The following is an 18,202-nucleotide window of genomic DNA, read 5'->3' as shown; positions in this document are numbered from 1 at the left end:
TTCTCCTCACTTACTTTGAGCTAGGACCTTACCATATGACTCTCTTACCTTTCCTTCCCCAAACCACCATAAGTACACACCATTAATTCATTACACAAGTATTATCAACATTATAATGCCCAAGGGCTATGCTGGGCACTGGGCAAAAAGCACTAATCAAACCAGACATGGGCCCTACTTCCACGTACTCTTCTTGGCAATTAGTTTTCTTCTTCCCTATGTTTTCCTGGGCTTTTTACCTGCCAGTGATGATGATCATGATGACGATACTAATACTAATGCTAATAATAATAATAAAATTTTGAGTAGGACTTTCTATATGTCAGATGCTAAGTGCCGTATTATATATATATATATATATATATATATATACACACATATGTATGTGTGTATATATACATATATACACAGTCTTTTAGTCCTCACAACAACGTGAAAAAAGATAAGAAACTGAGGTCCCCAGGATCAGAGCGCTCAGGTGCTAAAGTAGGCAGTCTAGCCCTGTTCTTAACCACTGTTGCTTATAATGAGCTTAAAATGACTTCTATTTTTATTTCTACAACTGATTATCCCAAAGGAAATTTCTTGGCAGAGAGAATTTAAAACTTTTCGGAAATAGAATTGATAGAAACGTGTGTTGAGTTTTAAAGTATGAGTAGGACTTATGTATCACACCTAGTGTTTCCCCAACTCTGGCACCATTCAAATTATCCTTCTATACTTTTTCTACATCCCCTACCTTTACAAAGATCGACTTAAAAAAAACTGAAACTAAAATTTATTGAGTACCAACTCTGTCCCAGGCTCTATGACACACATTATTTGAGAAAATAAAATCAGAGAACGCCAATTTGCTGAAAATAATCTCTTTTTTGAAGGGGCCTCTAGCAGATCATTTGCCCTGTCACTCAGCAAATATTTATTGAGCACTTACTTCATGCTGGGTTCTATGTAAGATGTTGGGTAGAGAACACCCCTGTGGACTTACAACCCATTGGGAGAGTTCAGACAAGAAAATAATGTAGAGTGTGAAATGACAGGAAATAGCCAGCACATGGACTGGGGCATCTAACCCAGACCTTGGGGGTCAAGAGTCAGATATCAAGGTTTTCAGATGCATTGGTGCCTTTGCGTTTTGGTTGAAGAGTTATAATGTCTCATACACTGAGCTTCTCTATCAGTTTATCTTTAGACTGTACTCTGAAGCACTCATAGCACCGCTTAGCAGCACCTGAAAATTGAGGGTCAGGGCTTTATAATGTCATTCACTGCTTTACTTTATTCATTTCTGAAGTTCAAAACATTTCCACAGAGAACATTAATAGTTCTCCAAAGTGGGAATTTTGACATGGAATGAAGGTGCCTTTGATTCATTCACATGTCACACGGCATCTGGGACCTTTTGTTCTTTGTTTGTTCACTTGTTTCCCTAAGAACGGACAGGAATCAACATTTTAAGCCTTATGGAGTGAATTACTTTAATGGTTAAGATAGCAGAGAATATTAGAAATCCAAGGCTAGCTCTCTGCAGGGCTCCTCCACCCTGACCCAAGCATTCCATTTCCTTCTGCCTTTCACTTTGAAATGTCTTTGCTTCCTGTATGTGTCTTAACCTCCCCCAACGCCAAGAGTATGGGGTAAGTAATATCAGACTGTAGAAATTTCTTTTTTAGAAAAAGTGTGCACTACAGACTCTGGCTCCTTTACCTCCTACTCCAGGAACCACTATTTAAAAGGAAGAGAATTGTCAGGTTCCTAAATCCAGTGAACTGCTTTCTAGCTGTGAGAAGGGAAAACAGGGAGAGGACATTTTTGTTGTTGTATCTCAATTCACCAAACTACAGCCTGACCAACTGCAGTCGTGGTCCTGCAGGCCATCCACACACATTCCCACCCACATATTTTTCATTTCAACAAACTAATATCCAAAAGGAGCAGTCTGATATCCATTGCTATAAATGCATTGGACCGTGCTTCCCTTCCATCATCTTCGTAGGCATACTCTCAGGTTGCAAAGAACTTCAGGGCTAAGGAGGTAATACTTATGGTCTCGTCACATTGGATGCAGATGAGTCCACTTATCAGCATTAGAGTTGCATATGATCAATTTTTTAAAACCAGTGCAGACAAGCACCTTATTGCTTACACTTCTTTAGGCTTACACTGGGGAAGGTCAATCCAAAATGCAGGGACCCCATTAGCAGCAGGAAATAAATAGGAAGCATTAAGAAAAAGAACTAAAAAAAATAAAGAAAGATGTATTTTGCCTGAAAAGCACTAAAATCACGCAAACTGTTAGAACAGGTAAAAAAAGATGCATTTTTAAAATATTTTTATTGCATATATACAATATGTACAATATTTATACTATATATTTTATATTGTACATATATAACAAAATTTACCATTTTAACCTTTTTTTTTTTTTTTTTTTTTGCGGTACACGGGCCTCTCACTGTTGTGGCCTCTCCCGTTGCGGAGCACAGGCTCCGGACGCGCAGGCTCAGCGGCCATGGCTCACGGGCCCAGCCGCTCCGCAGCATGTGGGATCTTCCCGGACCGGGGCACGAACCCGTGTGCCCTGCATCGGCAGGCGGACTCCCAATGACTGCGCCACCAGGGAAGCCCAAAAAGGGTACATTTTTAAGTCAAGTCACTGGACTCGTTACCACTTGGAACTGAAGGGTTGTAATGAAACCATATATGGCTCAAGGAAAGGGAGGGGGTGGGGGGAAGGCGGAATCTTTATGTGGTGGCTTGTTCTACAGTTGTATTCACACATTCAGATATTGCTAATTCACAGGTAATTTCACACTGAATATTTTTGTTTTCTTAAGTGATACCAATTCAATGTGGTTCCCAAGTAAAACTTAAACACATTAAAAATAAAGCATTCTCCTTGAACCAACTCTGAGCCAAAAAAAGCATGGTAAGGAAAGTTGAGGGCTATCTTCAAAGAAGGAAAACAAACTATTCCAAATGGAATCAATGTGCGTGTGTGCTGAGTGTGTGTGTGTGTCAGAGAGAAACAGAGCAAGGTAGAAAGAGACAGATGGACAGACAAAGATTCATTACAAATAATACCTAATATACACTATTTGAGAAATAATGTATATAATAGACATTATATTTAAATATTTATATAGCCCCAAAAAGATATAGAAATGAAAAGCAGGAGATAAAGAAAAGGTCAAGGTACCATGGATTGATGTGTTCATTGGTCTGTCTTATCTGGGAACTCGTATTTCCAGAGACAGTAACAATCCTAGGGGTGTGCTGGTTACCCAATCTCTCCATCAGTAGAAGTAAACACACAACCTTTGTAAACACTGTGTTCTCCTATGCAAATTCAGCTTCAGGACAAGTTCCCTGACCCTGCTTCCAGCCACATGGGTGCTCCTAACCCCTCCCAGCTAGCAATTCTGGAGCAATCACTTAATGGAATAACCAGAATGTGAAATTCATTCCAGCACTCACTGGGTGATGGTAGTTTTTGTTTGGTTGGTTTGTGTGATGTTTCAGACTTACCCCGTAACTAGCTAAAAACTGACCTGTGCTACTTTCAAGGACAGCTCACCTCCTTTTGGACTGGATTGAAGGCCACTCCTCAAGCTTGGCAGCACTGGAGGGACAACAGTTAGTTTTGTTTTGTTTTGTTTTTTGCGGTACACGGGCCTCTCACTGTTGTGGCCTTTCCCGTTTTGTAGCGCAGGCTCAGCGGCCATGGCTCACGAGCCCAGCCGCTCCGCGGCATGTGGGATCCTCCCGGATCGGGGCACGAACCCGTGTCCCCTGCATCGGCAGGCGGACTCTCAACCACTGCGCCACCAGGGAAGCCCAACAGTTACTTTTGTGAAGCCGTAAAAGTCCTTCCTAGCTCTCTGACTCCACACACCCTACCGAACAGCTCTCCCCCTTCCCATCCTCCGTCCTCCCCACGTACACCTCTCCCACCTCCCAGCCTCCCTGCTTTCAAGCAGTCACCCCACCCTGGCACTTTCCGCAGCCCCTCACCGCCCAGCAGCACTGGGAGCGGTGTGTAGGGCTATCCGTGTAGGCAAGGGCTCCTCTGTGAGGGCGCAGTGTTTCTCCTGCCTGCGGCACGATCCAGATAAGGACAGAGGCTCCAGCCATCCCCGCGTCACAAAGAGCTCCTCTGATCCCCCTGGCATCTGGGCTTCCCCTCATTAGCACATAAAAGCTGCTCTGTGCCTTCCCTCTGAGCCGCTCTGTCTGTCCCACTGCCGGGCTCTATGGAGCCTTTTAGGCCCCAGCTCATTTTGAAACCTCCCCAGTTCAAGAGGCGCTAACCCTTTCCCGAAACCTGTCAAACTCTCCTTTACAAACCGCAGGTACCGCCGAAGCAACCATCACTCTGAGAGGCTCAATCAGACTGCAGGGCAGATGCCTTCTGCCAAATTAGTCTTCCAAAGAAGAGGCGTTCTTAAAACAAAGCCAAAAATGTTTAAATATATCTAGCTTTCAAAAAAACGCAATACACTGAAGTAAAACAGACTTGTGCCTTGTTCGTAGGTGGGTGGGTTCCACTTCAGACTCTGACCCGCAAGGCTCAGGAGGAAAACCACCGAGCAGAGCAGCGCCTGCATCCAAGTCCTCGGCGCGCTGAGGGCGCTCGTTAGCGCTTATCCCGGGCCTGAGACGGCACAAAGCCACGAGAACCCGGGCTCCCACTTCAATTTTGTGACCGGGATAACAAATGCAGAGTGCTTGGCGGCTCTCCAAGCCCTCTCCCAGATGTTATGTCATTTAAAAATCCCCAAAATGCAATGGGAAATGAAGGGCTAGGATTATTTTAACCAGTTTACAAATGAGAATATTGAGGTCCCCGAAAAACGGAAGTCAGTTCCCTGAGACAGAACATCTCACATTTCACATTCTGAAAGGGACATCATCCTCCCAGGGGCTCATATACAAAATCTCCAAGGGATGTTTAATTCCCTCTTCTCTCTCTCACACCGCACTCCCAAGTATAATCAGGACCAAAATCCTCCTGAGCTCCCCTAAATACGCCCTGCACTAATATCCTGACTTCTTCACAGCTGAATCAATCCACTGATGGTTCTTGCATGCCTTGTCACCAGGGCCCAGATCTGTTTCTGAGTTAACCCTTTCCAAGACAGACTCTAAACAGCAGTAGCTTCTTTCTGCCATCGCACTCCTCACCTCCTCCTCATCACAAATGTCAAAAAAGCGCATAGGGCTTCCCTGGTGGCGCAGTGGTTGAGAGTCCGCCTGCCGATGCAGGGGACACAGGTTCGTGCCCTGGTCCGGGAAGATCCCACATGCCGCGGAGCAGCTGGGCCCGTGAGCCATGGCCGCTGAGCCTGCACGTCCGGAGCCTGTGCTCTGCCGCGGGAGAGGCCACAGCAGTGAGAGGCCCACATACCGCAAAAAAAAAAAAAAAAAAAAAAAAAAGCGCATAGCTCTGCCCTTAACTCCTACGATACTTCTCTTGTATGTCCCCTTTCTGACTCTTCAAAATGACTATTTCCACTTCTCTCTGTACAAATGTCCTACACCCCTCTCCCACTACCTAGCACCTTCATTCTTAATTGATAGGATGACCTCAGAGTTCACAGATAAAGAAAAGCCACCAGACAGGAATCCCCTTTTATTCTCACCACCAAATCTACCTTCATTTACCCCCACGCTTTCTCCCCCCACTCCTGGACCATGGAGAGTGTCCTGGCTCCTCTCCAAGGTCAGCCCCTGCCCCTGCACCTGGGATCCTACCATCTCAGCCTTTGCAAGGCCTTCCTCCTTCCTTTGTCCCATTCCTTCCTGCATATGCATTTTCCCCTCTCCACTGTATCTCTCCCATCAGCACACAGACCTTTTGTTTCATGCCCTCTATTAACAGACTCTCCCTCTACTCTGCTCCTGGTTAGAGGAAAACTTTTCAAAAGTTATGTTTTGAAACCCCCAGCTCACAGTCCCTCTCCAAACCGTTCCATCCAGGCTTCCATCGGCACCCACCACCTGAGCCTGTGCCTGTCTGTTGCAAAGACACTGATCATTTCTCCACCCTTCCCTTAGTTGATTACTCTCAGCACGCGCACTGTTTATTTCTTCCCTCTCAAAACACTTACTTCTCTAGGCTTCTGAACACCGTTCTCTCCAGTTTTCCCTCCTGCTTCAGACTTCTCCTTCTCCAACTCCTTTGCTGGGTCCTCCTCCTCTGTTTGACTCGGAAGTTGATGTGCTGGGACCCCTTTTCTCCTCTATTGACACATTGTCCCCAGATGATCTTATCCAGGACCACACCAATGACACCCAAATCCAAAGCCCCAGCCCCTGATTTCTCCCTAAATCCCATACTCCGGCTATCATGTGACATTTCCACTGAACACCTCTAACTTAACTTGCCGGAAGTAAACTCCTGACTTTTTATCCACAAACATGTTCCTCTCCCTGTCTTTCCCATCTTGGACAAGGGCACCATCACTCACCCAGTTTCTCATGCCCCCCAAACTGGAGTTTTTCTTTATTCATTTCCCTCAGCAGCCTCACCAAACCACTCATCCAATCCCATGGACTCCATCTCCCAAGATGAATCACTCCAAAACGCAATCATTTCTCTCCACCGCATTGCTACCCTCCAGTCCAAGCCTGCAACGTCTCTTTCCTCCTGGAGCCACTTACCTCTCCCGCAGTCCATTCTCCAACAGCAGCCAGGGTGGGCTTTTCAAAACATTAACCACATGACTCCTCAGCTTAAAACCTTTCAGTTGCTCCCCATCCCACTGAGGATAAAACACAAGTTCTTCTCCCGGCCTACGGGGCCCTAAAAGACCTCACACCGGCCTCTCCCCACCCCGCCCCAGCCCGTGATCTCCCCCCTCCCATGCTCCCCTCCTTCTTGCACGCCCTTACTTTCAGTCACTCTGCTGCTTGTTTCATCTCAGCATCCCCACCTGGAATGCACTGCCTCCTGACCCTCAAGTAGCCGGTTCCTTTCAGTCATTCCAATCTTAGCTTCAATGTTACCAGACTGGGAGACGCCTCTTCTGACCACTCAAGTTAAAGTACCACCGGTTACGTCTCTGTCACATGGCCCCACTTTAATTCTCTGGAGAGTATTTAGCACAGTGAGATATCTGTCTTATGTATGCATTTATTGCCTGCCCCCAAATAGAACATAGTCTCCAGGAGAGTGGAGGCCCTCTATATCTTGTTCCCTGCAGTTTCCCCAATATCTAGATGGTGCCTCTTACCTGGCTCAGTAATTATGGTGCTGAATGGCTGTAGAGTTCCTACTCTGTGCTCCTCAGAGCCTGAAGTAGAGCCATGCCAGTGGTCCTGCTGCTCATGCTGGGGCCCCCTGTAACCCTGACCCTCCTTTCTGCACTCAGACCTAGAATCTGCTCTCTTTAAGATCCTTGAAAAACAGCACTCTCCACTTATACCCCATTCCACAGAACTGCGATGCTGTGCTGTACCCCTTCTCATCGCTAAAGAGCTTCCCCGCCTAACATTCCAGGGGACCCCTTTAAGGTGGGAGCCCCAACCTAACCTGTTGGGTTGAGTCCTTGATACTTAATATAGCTATTGTCAGGCCTAACCTGCTGCCTCCACATTGCCAGCTGGGATGTACAGATTTCCAGGGCCATGACTAGCACCATCCTAATGCTGCCACTATGAGGACCCCCTACCTACCCCATGCACTTCCAGAATCCAGACTCGCTGTTGCTCCCTCTTGCATACTGGATTGGGACCAGTGCTTCTCAAACTATCTGTTATAAAATATTGGTTCTTTTTTTTCAGCTCCCTGAAGACAATTATTTTGTAAAATACAATTCAAAAAATCAACTACTAGAAAAATAAAATGGCAAAAAAACAAAAATTAAAATACATGACCCAATATTTTAATATTAGAAAAAAAAATAAAAGTACTCTGTCAAGTTGCTATAGCTATTTCTAGTGCTTACTCTTTTTTTTTTTTTTTTTTGTGGTACACAGGCCTCTCTCACTGTTGTGGCCTCTCCCGTTGCGGAGCAGACGCGCAGGCTCAGCAGCCATGGCTCACGGGCCTAGCCACTCCGCGGTATGTGGGATCTTCCCAGACCAGGGCACGAACCCATGTCCCCTGCATTGGCAGGTGGACTCTCAACCACTGCGCCACCAGGGAAGCCCTTTAATGCTTACTCTTGATCTCTGTTCTTCTCACAGTGTGGTTACACAATCTGTGAATCAGCACAGGTCCACAGACCACTGAGTAGCTGGCTAAGGTCCTCCAGCTGCCTGTCTAGTTCAGGTAACACCCTAGGTCTCTTCTGCCCTAGTGAGCAGATCCCTTCCTTGTTGCAAGTTTATAACCTTTCAGCAAACAATTATTAACCACCCACTATGTTGCAGACGCTATTAAGTACCTTCTCAAAAATAATCTAATCTTCCTCTCTCTGACCCTGGTCCACACTCTGTTCAAATTACAGCACTTCCCTCTCCATCCTGGCCGCCTCCATCCCATTTAGACTCCTGTCTCCACTCCCTTATATGGCTACAGTAGCCACCTAACTGACCCCTAAACCCTAGTCCATCCTCTGTCCACCTGTCCTACAGACTTTGTCCAAAATATAATGTTCAGGCAGATCTTTGATCAAGTCCTTTCTCTACTCAATAACCTGCAAAAATAATAACCCACAGTGTAACTCATATTGGAGTGTCTAAGGCTTTCCATTATCTGACTCCATCCTGCAATTCTAGCCTTACTTCACTCTACTGCCTTTTTACCTACATATAATATTGTCAAACTGGTCATTTAATCCTCCTCCAGACTCTTACTCTATATTTGGTTCATCCTTTCTGTCATCTCCCTTCTTGCACGTGTTCCTATCCTACCCATCTGCTACGGATCAAATGTTTATGTCCCCCCAAAATTCATGTGTTAAACCCCAACTCCCTGGTGTAATAGTATTTGGAGGTGGAACCTTTGGAGGTATTAGATTTAGATGAGGTCATGAGGGTGAAGTCCCCATTATGAAATTAGTATCCTTATAAGATGGGAAAGGAGCTCGCTCTCTCTCTCTCTCTCTCTCTCTCTCTCTCTCTCTCACTCTCACTCTCTCTCACTCTCCCTCTCTCCCTCCACCATGTGTGGATACAAGAAGACAGCTGTCTGCAAGTCAAGAAGGCCCTCACCAGACACACAATCTGCCAGCACTCTGATCTCAGACTTCCCAGCCTGCAGAACTGTAAGAAATAAATGTCTTTTGTTTAAGCTGCCCAGTCTATGATATTTTGTTATAGCAGCCCAACCTAAGACACCATCTTTCAATGCCAAGGACAAATGCCATCCCTAAACCCTCCTGCCCTGTCTCCAGCCTAGTCTCTCCTTCCTCTGTAGTCTTATAAAAGCATTTAGCTGTGTTACCATAAAAATTGCTTTCCATGGGACTTCCCTGGTGGTCCAGTGGTTAAGACTCCACACTCCCAATGCAAGGAGCTGGGGTTCGATCCCTGGTCAAGGAACTAGATCCCGCATGTCACAAATAAAAAGATCCCACATGCTGCAACTAAGACCCGGCAAAGCCAAATAAAGAAACACTGAAAAAAAAATTGGTTTCCATATCTATAAAAAAGATTATTATGAGAATAACATATGATGTAAATTTTTATAATATAAAATGTATGCTTTATAATGTAAAATTTAAGAATTTGAGCTACTGTCTAAATGCTCATTTTAATTCAAACACTCATAGGTTGTATCAAATTACATAGTAAAGCAATCAAGTCCTTCCAAATCACCCTCAATCTCTCTTACCTGCAATGCACAAATATGTCCCCAAGCTCCCTCAAAGTTGTGTATGCACTGTCAGAATGTTGATATTTTCAGGAAACTATATTTTCTTGGGTTATATGGCAATGACCTTGATAGGCTCGCCCTGAAATGGTAGGATGAGATCCAAGTCTGTTCTCCTTTTTCTTCTAACACTCTGAAAGTAGATGAACATTAATGGCTATTCCTCCTTTGTTTAAAGTCCTAAGTGAAACAAATTGTATTGTATTCCTCAAGAAAGATCTGCCTCTTGACTATGTGTAAACTTCAAGTAATTTTATTATGGGTTCAGTCTTCCTCTTGAGTAGTTTTCTTACAGGTGAAACAGCTAAATTATGGGGCTTTTTTCTGCATCTCTGTTAGATCAGCTTGAAAATCTAATCATTTTGATGTATGTTATCTTTATTTCTACTTTACTTAAATTGTCCCCTTGATAGATTATATTGAAAGGGTAATAACAGTTAGAAACTCCGCCAATGGCACTCAAGGGTCCACGTCAGCCCATGACTGTCTGGTTCACCACTATGATCCAGCAGTGCCCAACATATAGTAAACACTTAATAAATACTCATTGAATAAATGACTGACTGATTGAATGAGTGAGTGGACGAGGAAAAGAGAAACCAGTGACGTATTTGTCTTACACAATGGATCAGTACCTTGTACTATCTCCAAGCCAAGAATGATTAGGAATTGTAGCCCTGTCACTCTAAATCTGGATATAATTAGTATGTTTTGGTTTTTAGCCTCCTTTATTTTTTTTTTACATCTTTATTGGAGTATAATTGCTTTACAATGGTGTGTTAGTTTCTGCTGTATAACAAAGTGAATCAGCTATATGTATACATATATCCCCATACCCCCTCCCTCTTGCGTCTCCCTCCCACCCTCCCTATCCCACCCCTCTAGGTGGTCACAAAGCACCGAACTGATCTCCCTGTGCTATGCAGCTGCTTCCCACTAGCTATCTATTTTACATTTGGTAGTGTATATATGTCAATGCTCTCTCTCACTTCATCCCAGCTTACCCTCCCCCCCCAGCCCCCGTGTCCTCAAGTCCATTCTCTACGTCTGCGTCTTTATTCTTGTCCTGCCCCTAGGTTCATCAGAACCATTTTTTTTTAGATTCCATATATATGTGTTAGCATATGGTATTTGATTTTCTCTTTCTGACTTACTTCACTCTGTATGACAGTCTCTAGGTCCATCCACCCCACTACAAATAACTCGATATCGTTTCTTTTTATGTTTAGCCTCCTTTAAATGTGTATTCAGTTGTACTAGGTTTCCCTAATTAATTTGTTAAAAGGGCAAGAATTGATGGTTCATAATATCAGAACTTGTAAAATGGTATGTAAGGTATTTTTTAACATCACAGTCACATAGGTAAATTTTCTTGAGAGTTTAAAATTTAAATCTAGCAGAAAACAATATTTTTAAAAGTTTAGTAATAATATACTTAAACAAATTACATTCACATTGCCACCGATTCAGGCATGTCATTTTTCTAAGAAAATATTTTCTAAGACATATTTATTTTTATTGTTTTCCTTGCCATTTCCTGGGAAACTTCTTCTCAACTCTTGTACATTCAAGTAGTGTCTGTATAAGACAGAATAAGTGCAATATGGATCGCATACAGGACAACTTATTTATATGATTCTAGCATCCAGATATTTAGAAGCATACAATTAAGCATTATGCATAAAAATTCAGATTACAGATTATAATCACTCACTCTCAATAGCAGCACATATGCCAACCTACCCAGTTAGATTTTGAGGTCCTTCAAGCCAAGAATAATGTTTTGCTATGTATGTGTCCTCCAGAAGAGGACTCAGCACACAGAAAGTGATTAGGAACAAATGAATATAGAAACAATCAACAGAGTGAAAAAACAACCACTGGAATGGAAGAAAATATTTGCAAATCATATATCTGATAAGGGGTTAATATCCAGAATTTATAAAGAAGTCCTACAACTCAACAACAACAAAACCAAACAATCCAATTTTAAAATGAGCAAAGGATTTAAATAGACATTTCTTCAAAGAAGATATACAAATGGCCAACGAGTATATGAAAAGATGCTCAGAATCAGTGATTATTAAGGAAATGCAAATCAAAACCACAATGAGATATCACTTCACACCCATTAGGATGGCCGCTATCAAAAACAAACACAGTGTTAGCAGGATGTAGAGATACTGGAACTCTTGTGCACTGTTGGTGAAAACGCAAAATGGTACCACTGCAATGAAAAATGGTATGGAGGTTCCTCAAAAAATTAAAAATAGAACATATGATTCAGCAATTCCACTTCTGGTTATATAGCCTAAAAAATCTGAAAACAGGATCTTGAGGAGACATTTGCACATTCGTTTTCATTGCAGCTTTATTCACAATAGCCAAGAGATGGAAGTAACCTAAATGTCCATCAACAAGTGAATGGATAAAGAAAATGTGGTATTACACACACACACACACACACACACACATAATGGAATATTATTTAGCCTTAGGAAATTCTGCCACTTGTGACAATGTGAATGAACCTTGAGGACATTATACTAAATAAAATAAGCCAATTACAAAAAGACAAACACTGCATGATTCCATTTATATGAGGTATCTACAACAATCAAACTCTTAGAAACAGAAGGTAGAACGGTGGTTGCCAGGGTCAGTGGGGAAGAGAAAAGAGAAGCTATTGTTCAATGGACACAGTTTCAGTTTTGCAAGATTAAAAAAATTCTAGAGGTCTGCTGCATAACAATGTGCATACAGTTAGCACTACTATACTGTACACTTAAAATGATTAAGATGGTAAATTTTATGTTATGTGGTTTCAGACCTTACATATATACACTAATATGTATAAAATGGATAACTAATAAGAACCTGATGTATAAAAAAATAAATAAAATTCAAAAGTTTAAAGTAAAAAAAAAAAAGAATAAATGAATGTATACATGTAGATGTTCATGTCACAGTCAAGAAACATGCCAAATAGTATGGGGTATTTTTCCATGTGTCTATTGGCATTTGACTTCCTCTAAGTATACTCTTCTAGAAACATAATCAAGAATTAATGTGTTTGAACAAGGTTCAGTGAATGCTCATTGGCCTGAACTCAAATGAATGAGAAAGCTAAACTAAAACCTGGTGGTGGTACTTTCACATGCTGCATTCTACTTTTATGAGAAATGGCAATTAAATAATAAATCAGCTCTTGCATTAAGTAACTTCAGAACTATATGGGCAGCCAACTCAATTTGCCATATTGTCTACATCTATAGCAGTGTACAGTAAAAACAGACATCTTTTATTATGGTCCTGAGGCACTGAAGGATCTTGAGAGAGTAAAAGGTCAAAGAAAAATTACATGAAGATAGGTCCATTTTCTTACATGTTACTTCCTTGGAAATGCACCTTCTTTATCCAAGGTAAGCCAAATATTCCTTTAATATGAACATTCAGTTTTCCAAGCTCCATGCAAAAAAATATACTGGATGATCTTCCAGTTTTATAATTTTGTCCTTTAGTTAAAAATAAATGTGTCCTTCAGACATCTTTTGTTTACTACTAATCTTAGAAATGTCTGTTTTTAATCACACCATGCTGTTCCATTTGGAATATTTTGTATCAATTATCCTCATTACTGGTTGGTCTTCCCCTTTCATTCTGACATCTGTTAGAAGGAGTAGCTTGAGGAAGAGCCTCACTATCAATTTTTTTAACAAAAGTCGTCCCATTTGATAAAAAAGGATCACCTAAATGATAATAGATGTCTTCATCAACTGTACCTAATAGTACAAGCATAACTCTTTCCTGGCAGCCATTCTGTTGGTTCACCATGTTCTCTCTACCTTAATAACCCAGAAAAGCTATATATACATACTGTCCCATCACATATGGTAACTTCCCACATGGATATCGATTTTATGTAGGCTTGCTACCAACTCTCCTATGTATCCTCCTTAATGCTTTTTAGTTTTCAATTCAAAAAAGTTTCATAAATTTGAAAATTAATGAAATAAGTCAAAATGTAAGTTAGAAATCAGCTAGTTTCAAATCAAATGAATGGATGACCCAGAGTCACACTCGTGGCTCCATTTCAATGATTAAACATCCCCACCACAAGACAGAAAAAGGCAGAAATGCCTTTATAACTTGAAACAACCCAATGCATCTCTTATTGGGAAGAAAGTGGGTCAAAACTTGAAATTCATGGTTATTTTTATTAATATCTGAAACTAATATTCAAGTGGGAAAAGATAAATAAAACCGCACACATGCAAAACATAAAACAAGCTATCACTCGTTTTTCACCAACGTTTCATAACGAAATCATTTTAGAGGAGAAAATCTTCAGATACTACATAGATTAGTATCTACTCCTATATGTTTCTAAGAAATCTACTAGTATCAGCAGTTTCTGTGAGAGGGTCATCAACTGTTGCCCTTGAAGTATTTTCTTTTCTGTCATATCTTGCTTGCCTGTGGCAGGGTAATAAATACTATCTCACACGCAAGAAATAAGTGAAGAGGAGTTTGCCGTAATTTTTTCCTTCTTTGAACCAAAACATTATTCTAAATCTTTGGGAATTAAAGAAGTAACAATTATCCTATCATCTAAATCATCCTGTGTCTCTTGCATCACACTGCCAAAACAATTTTGAACAGGACAGGGGAGAAGAATGTGACACATCCCATTAACTGGTAAAAAAAAATTATCTAGCACCTCCTCTTCCACCAAAATCATGGACGCTATTATATTCTACTCAATTGTTTTACAGGGAGTAGTCAATCAGTGAGATGCCCTATTTGTCATACAAAAAATGCAACCATCCAACTCAATAAGCCTTTAAAGAAAGGGGAAAGGATATGGAGATATACAGAGGAAATAAAATGATGCAGGACAATGTAAGGCAGATTGCATTAAGGTAACACTGCATTTTCATTCTAAGCTTCTTGAAAGACAGTACCTTTAATTATTAATCAGTACTTCTGCCTTTACCTATCCCTCGGTAGGCAGGATACAGACAGCGTATGTGTTGGCATTTCTTCCTCTGGGTTGGCAGGTAGCTACTGTTACAGGCTGTGACCAGTGGCAGGCAGTTCACCAGGCTTGGGGTGCTCACAGTCTGACACTCCTCGTCCCAGTGCACCATCCTCAGTCTCTCAGCACCGCCCCTCTGGCCCAGCGGGATGCTCAGAGTAACTAACAGTGGTGCAATGCCCCACTCAGTCACTGAAGAGACTCTACTGGCCAGCTCACAGCACTAGAACACTGCCAACAGTATATCTGCATGCCAAAAGTTAGAGGGATATTTTTCATATTGGCTCCAAACTTCCAGATTTCCAACCTCACTTTCTGCTAGCAGCTAAGTTGCTGCATGCCAGAGGTAGATGAAAGGAAACGATTGTCCAGAAGACAATTAGTTGATAGGGCAACGTAGGTGAAGGAAATAGAAGTATTAAGGAAAGAGGAAGAGGAAAAGAAGACAAAGAAGCAAAAAGGGATATTTAGCTTTTAGAAAATGAACAAAGATGCTTATGATATGGCACCCAATGGGCCAGCCTTAAAGCCATTACTGCCTAGTCCAACACACCTGGAGGGTTCAGACCAGAGGGGAGCCACACCTAAGTGCTGGCACAGGAACTCGAAAATTCCACTCCCGCCCCCCACCTCTAGCTTTTGCACAGAACCCAACCATTCAACAGCCAACAGCTGTCTCCTGTTGACATAATCATGGAGCAAAAGCCAAGCCCATCAGCATGCTAACGAAGTTACTCCACCAGGATTTTTACACTTATTCTGATTTTTTTCAGTCTCCTTACCAAAGGCGCTCCTTCTCCAAAGAAATATTTTCTTCTTATCCTTTAAGGATAAGGAAAGATCATTTATGTAATACAAAATATTACACTGAAAATTCTGAAGAACTCTGAAAGGCAACCAAATGTTTCAGTTGAAATCTAAAGGCTATAACCCTAGGGTTCCATTCACAGATGTATCTGCCATGAAATGTCATGGACCCAACCTTTCAGTCTAAGTTCCTCCTCTATAAAACTCATGTCACATATCACTGAAGGCTAGTAAAATACGACGTTCTCCCCATGATGTACCATGACTTCAATTAACTTGTGTACGATACTCCCACTGTCCTCCCTTAGACAACAGAATTCGGTTGAATAATGAATTTGTGTAAAGCTTTATACTTTCCCAAGTCTTTTCTTCAGTATTACCTCATCTATGTCTCGAAACCATGATAAGAGAGGTAAGACAAGTATAAAACACATTTTACAAATGAAGAAACCAAGAGCCATGGAGATGAACAGCTCTGCCCCAAGCCACGTGGCAAGTCAGCAGCAGAGGAATGATAACAAACCAAGCCCCTCAGCTCCCACCTCAGTGCTCCTGTTATTCTGGACTCTAAGATCCATGAAACATCAAGAAATAACCTGCACAGAGTCAATAATAACTTACAATCAAGCAAAGATAAATGAACAATGGCACCAGTTTTTTCTCAGTTTGATGAGGGAAATTAATAATTAACATATTCTGCATAAAAATTTAAACAGCCAATGTCAAGTCATTTACAATTCAAAAAATCACAGGTATTCAGAAAGGATAGGAAGCCCACATAATATGCACTGAGCCAGCATCTTCTTGATTTATTCTGTTCATTATCTTTTTTAGATGTAATATGTAATATTTTGGAAGGTGTTATTCTAAGCTACAAATCAAAGGGAAGTAAAGGCTTGAGTTTTCTATTACCAACACCTGTCTCACTTCAGAGTGAATTTCTTCTCGTTTGATAAATGGAAACACATGCAAGTACCCACAAGTAAGCTAATATACGTTAAGTCTTCACACGTGAAGACTCCTGAATGGTTTGGGATTTCATATGACTAAATTAAACCATACTCCGAAAATAAGGAGCTTTTCAAGCTTCTATTTCTGTACGTATTTTGTGCTCCCGCTAGAGCATTCAGTCCCAAAGAGCTCGAGGTGAATCCCTTGGGGGAATCTCGGCTACCCCAAAAGAGTGCCACACAGAAACCTGTACGAACAGAGCAACCTTAAGAGTTACCCCCAACAGATGCATCGAAAGGCACACACGCACCCAAATAAAAACACACACAACCAGTTTTCTATTTGATGTTTAAGTGTCAGCTCTTCAACCATTTCAAGTTACTTTAGTAGAAAAAGTCCCTTTCGCATCACGGCCGGCACAGGGGCGCCAGGGGGGCCCCCATCTCACATCAACCCGGGGTCTCATCCTAAACGCCTCATCCTTGATCCATCCACTGCACAGATTCCAGCACTGGAGGCGCCGGCCACCAGCGTTCGCCTCCTCTGGCTTCGACACAGCCAGGAGCCTCCTCCTCATACCCTTCCCGCAACATTTCTGCACTTTGCCTTGGTCTGACCCAGGCCTCTAGCCTCCCCATCCCCGCTCCCAGCCGGGAAGAGTCGGAGCCGCAACTGGAGCGCCGGGCGGGAGAAGTGGGTCCCCGCGCCTCCCGCCCGGTCTGTCGCCACTACCCTATCTCCCGGCGAGGGGCTGGGATACCTCCGGGCGGAGCGCGAGGCCGGCGACTTCCACGCCATCCCCGCAGCCCTGCGCCTTCCCGCGTCCTCCCCGGCCACCCCCAGGTCCGCTCTGGCCCCCGAGCGCAAAGCTGGGCCCCAAGTGGGAGAGGGAAGCGAGGCGACACGGGTGTGCAAGGGTGTGAGCGCGGACACACAGCAGCCAGGCTGGCAGAACCCCGCCTCTCCCCGAACTCCCGCCTCGGACCAGCCGGCGCCCGGGAGCTCCGGGGCTCCACGCTCCGGGACAAAGCTGCCGCGGCCTCTCCGCCAGCGCGGGGAGCGTCGTCGCCCGCTCTCCTCAGTCTCCCCGGACGCGACTCCGTCCGTCCCAAAGGGCCTTCGGGCCGCCCGGGGGACGGAGGGGTCCCTGGGCCGGGCGCCCGCAGCCGCAGCCCCGTGCCCCCGCCGCCGCTCACCTGTTCAGCACTTTGCGGATCCTCTGGCGCATGCCGGCCCGGGAGGAAGCGGACAGGCTTCCGCCGCCACCGCTGCCTTCGGCCGGCAGGTTCTCGATGGTGGTCACCACATGGTTCGGCGGGGCCGGCGGCGGCGGCTGCAGCTGCTGCTGCGGCGGCTCGGGGGGAATCATCGCGGCGGAGGCGGCGGCGCGGCGGTGATCAGAACGCTGCTGGGCGCATCGTGCGCCGGCTCCGGGCCCGGGAACGCGCGGAGGACTCCGCCGGGCGGCCGCGGCCCGGGGAGGCGGTGCTGCCTGCCAAGCAGCGAGGCGGGGAGGCACCCGCGGCTACGGCCGCCGCCGCCGCCGCCCAGCCCGCCACTCACACCTCTCCAGTCCCAGTGCGCGC

At 43.9% G+C, this 18,202-nt stretch overlaps 1 protein-coding gene across 1 annotated transcript in view; it reads right to left on the bottom strand.

Annotated features, from left to right (window-relative positions):
- The window catches only part of SLC35F1 (solute carrier family 35 member F1), a gene marked incomplete at both ends in the record, with an annotated part of 405,350 nt that extends 387,365 nt beyond the window's left edge, over positions 1-17,985 (bottom strand). The window contains one exon of the mRNA XM_079716472.1: positions 17,813-17,985. Within this exon, the coding sequence (XP_079572598.1) occupies positions 17,813-17,985 (173 nt within the window). The remainder of the gene's footprint in view (positions 1-17,812) is intronic.
- Between the last annotated feature and the right edge of the window lie 217 nt (positions 17,986-18,202).

Source organism: Hyperoodon ampullatus (genome assembly GCF_949752795.1).
Source record: "Hyperoodon ampullatus genome assembly, chromosome: 12".
Taxonomy (NCBI): Eukaryota; Metazoa; Chordata; class Mammalia; order Artiodactyla; family Ziphiidae; genus Hyperoodon; species Hyperoodon ampullatus.
The sequence above is the reverse complement of the archived record's forward strand: the minus strand, read 5'-3'. Positions and strand labels throughout refer to the sequence as shown.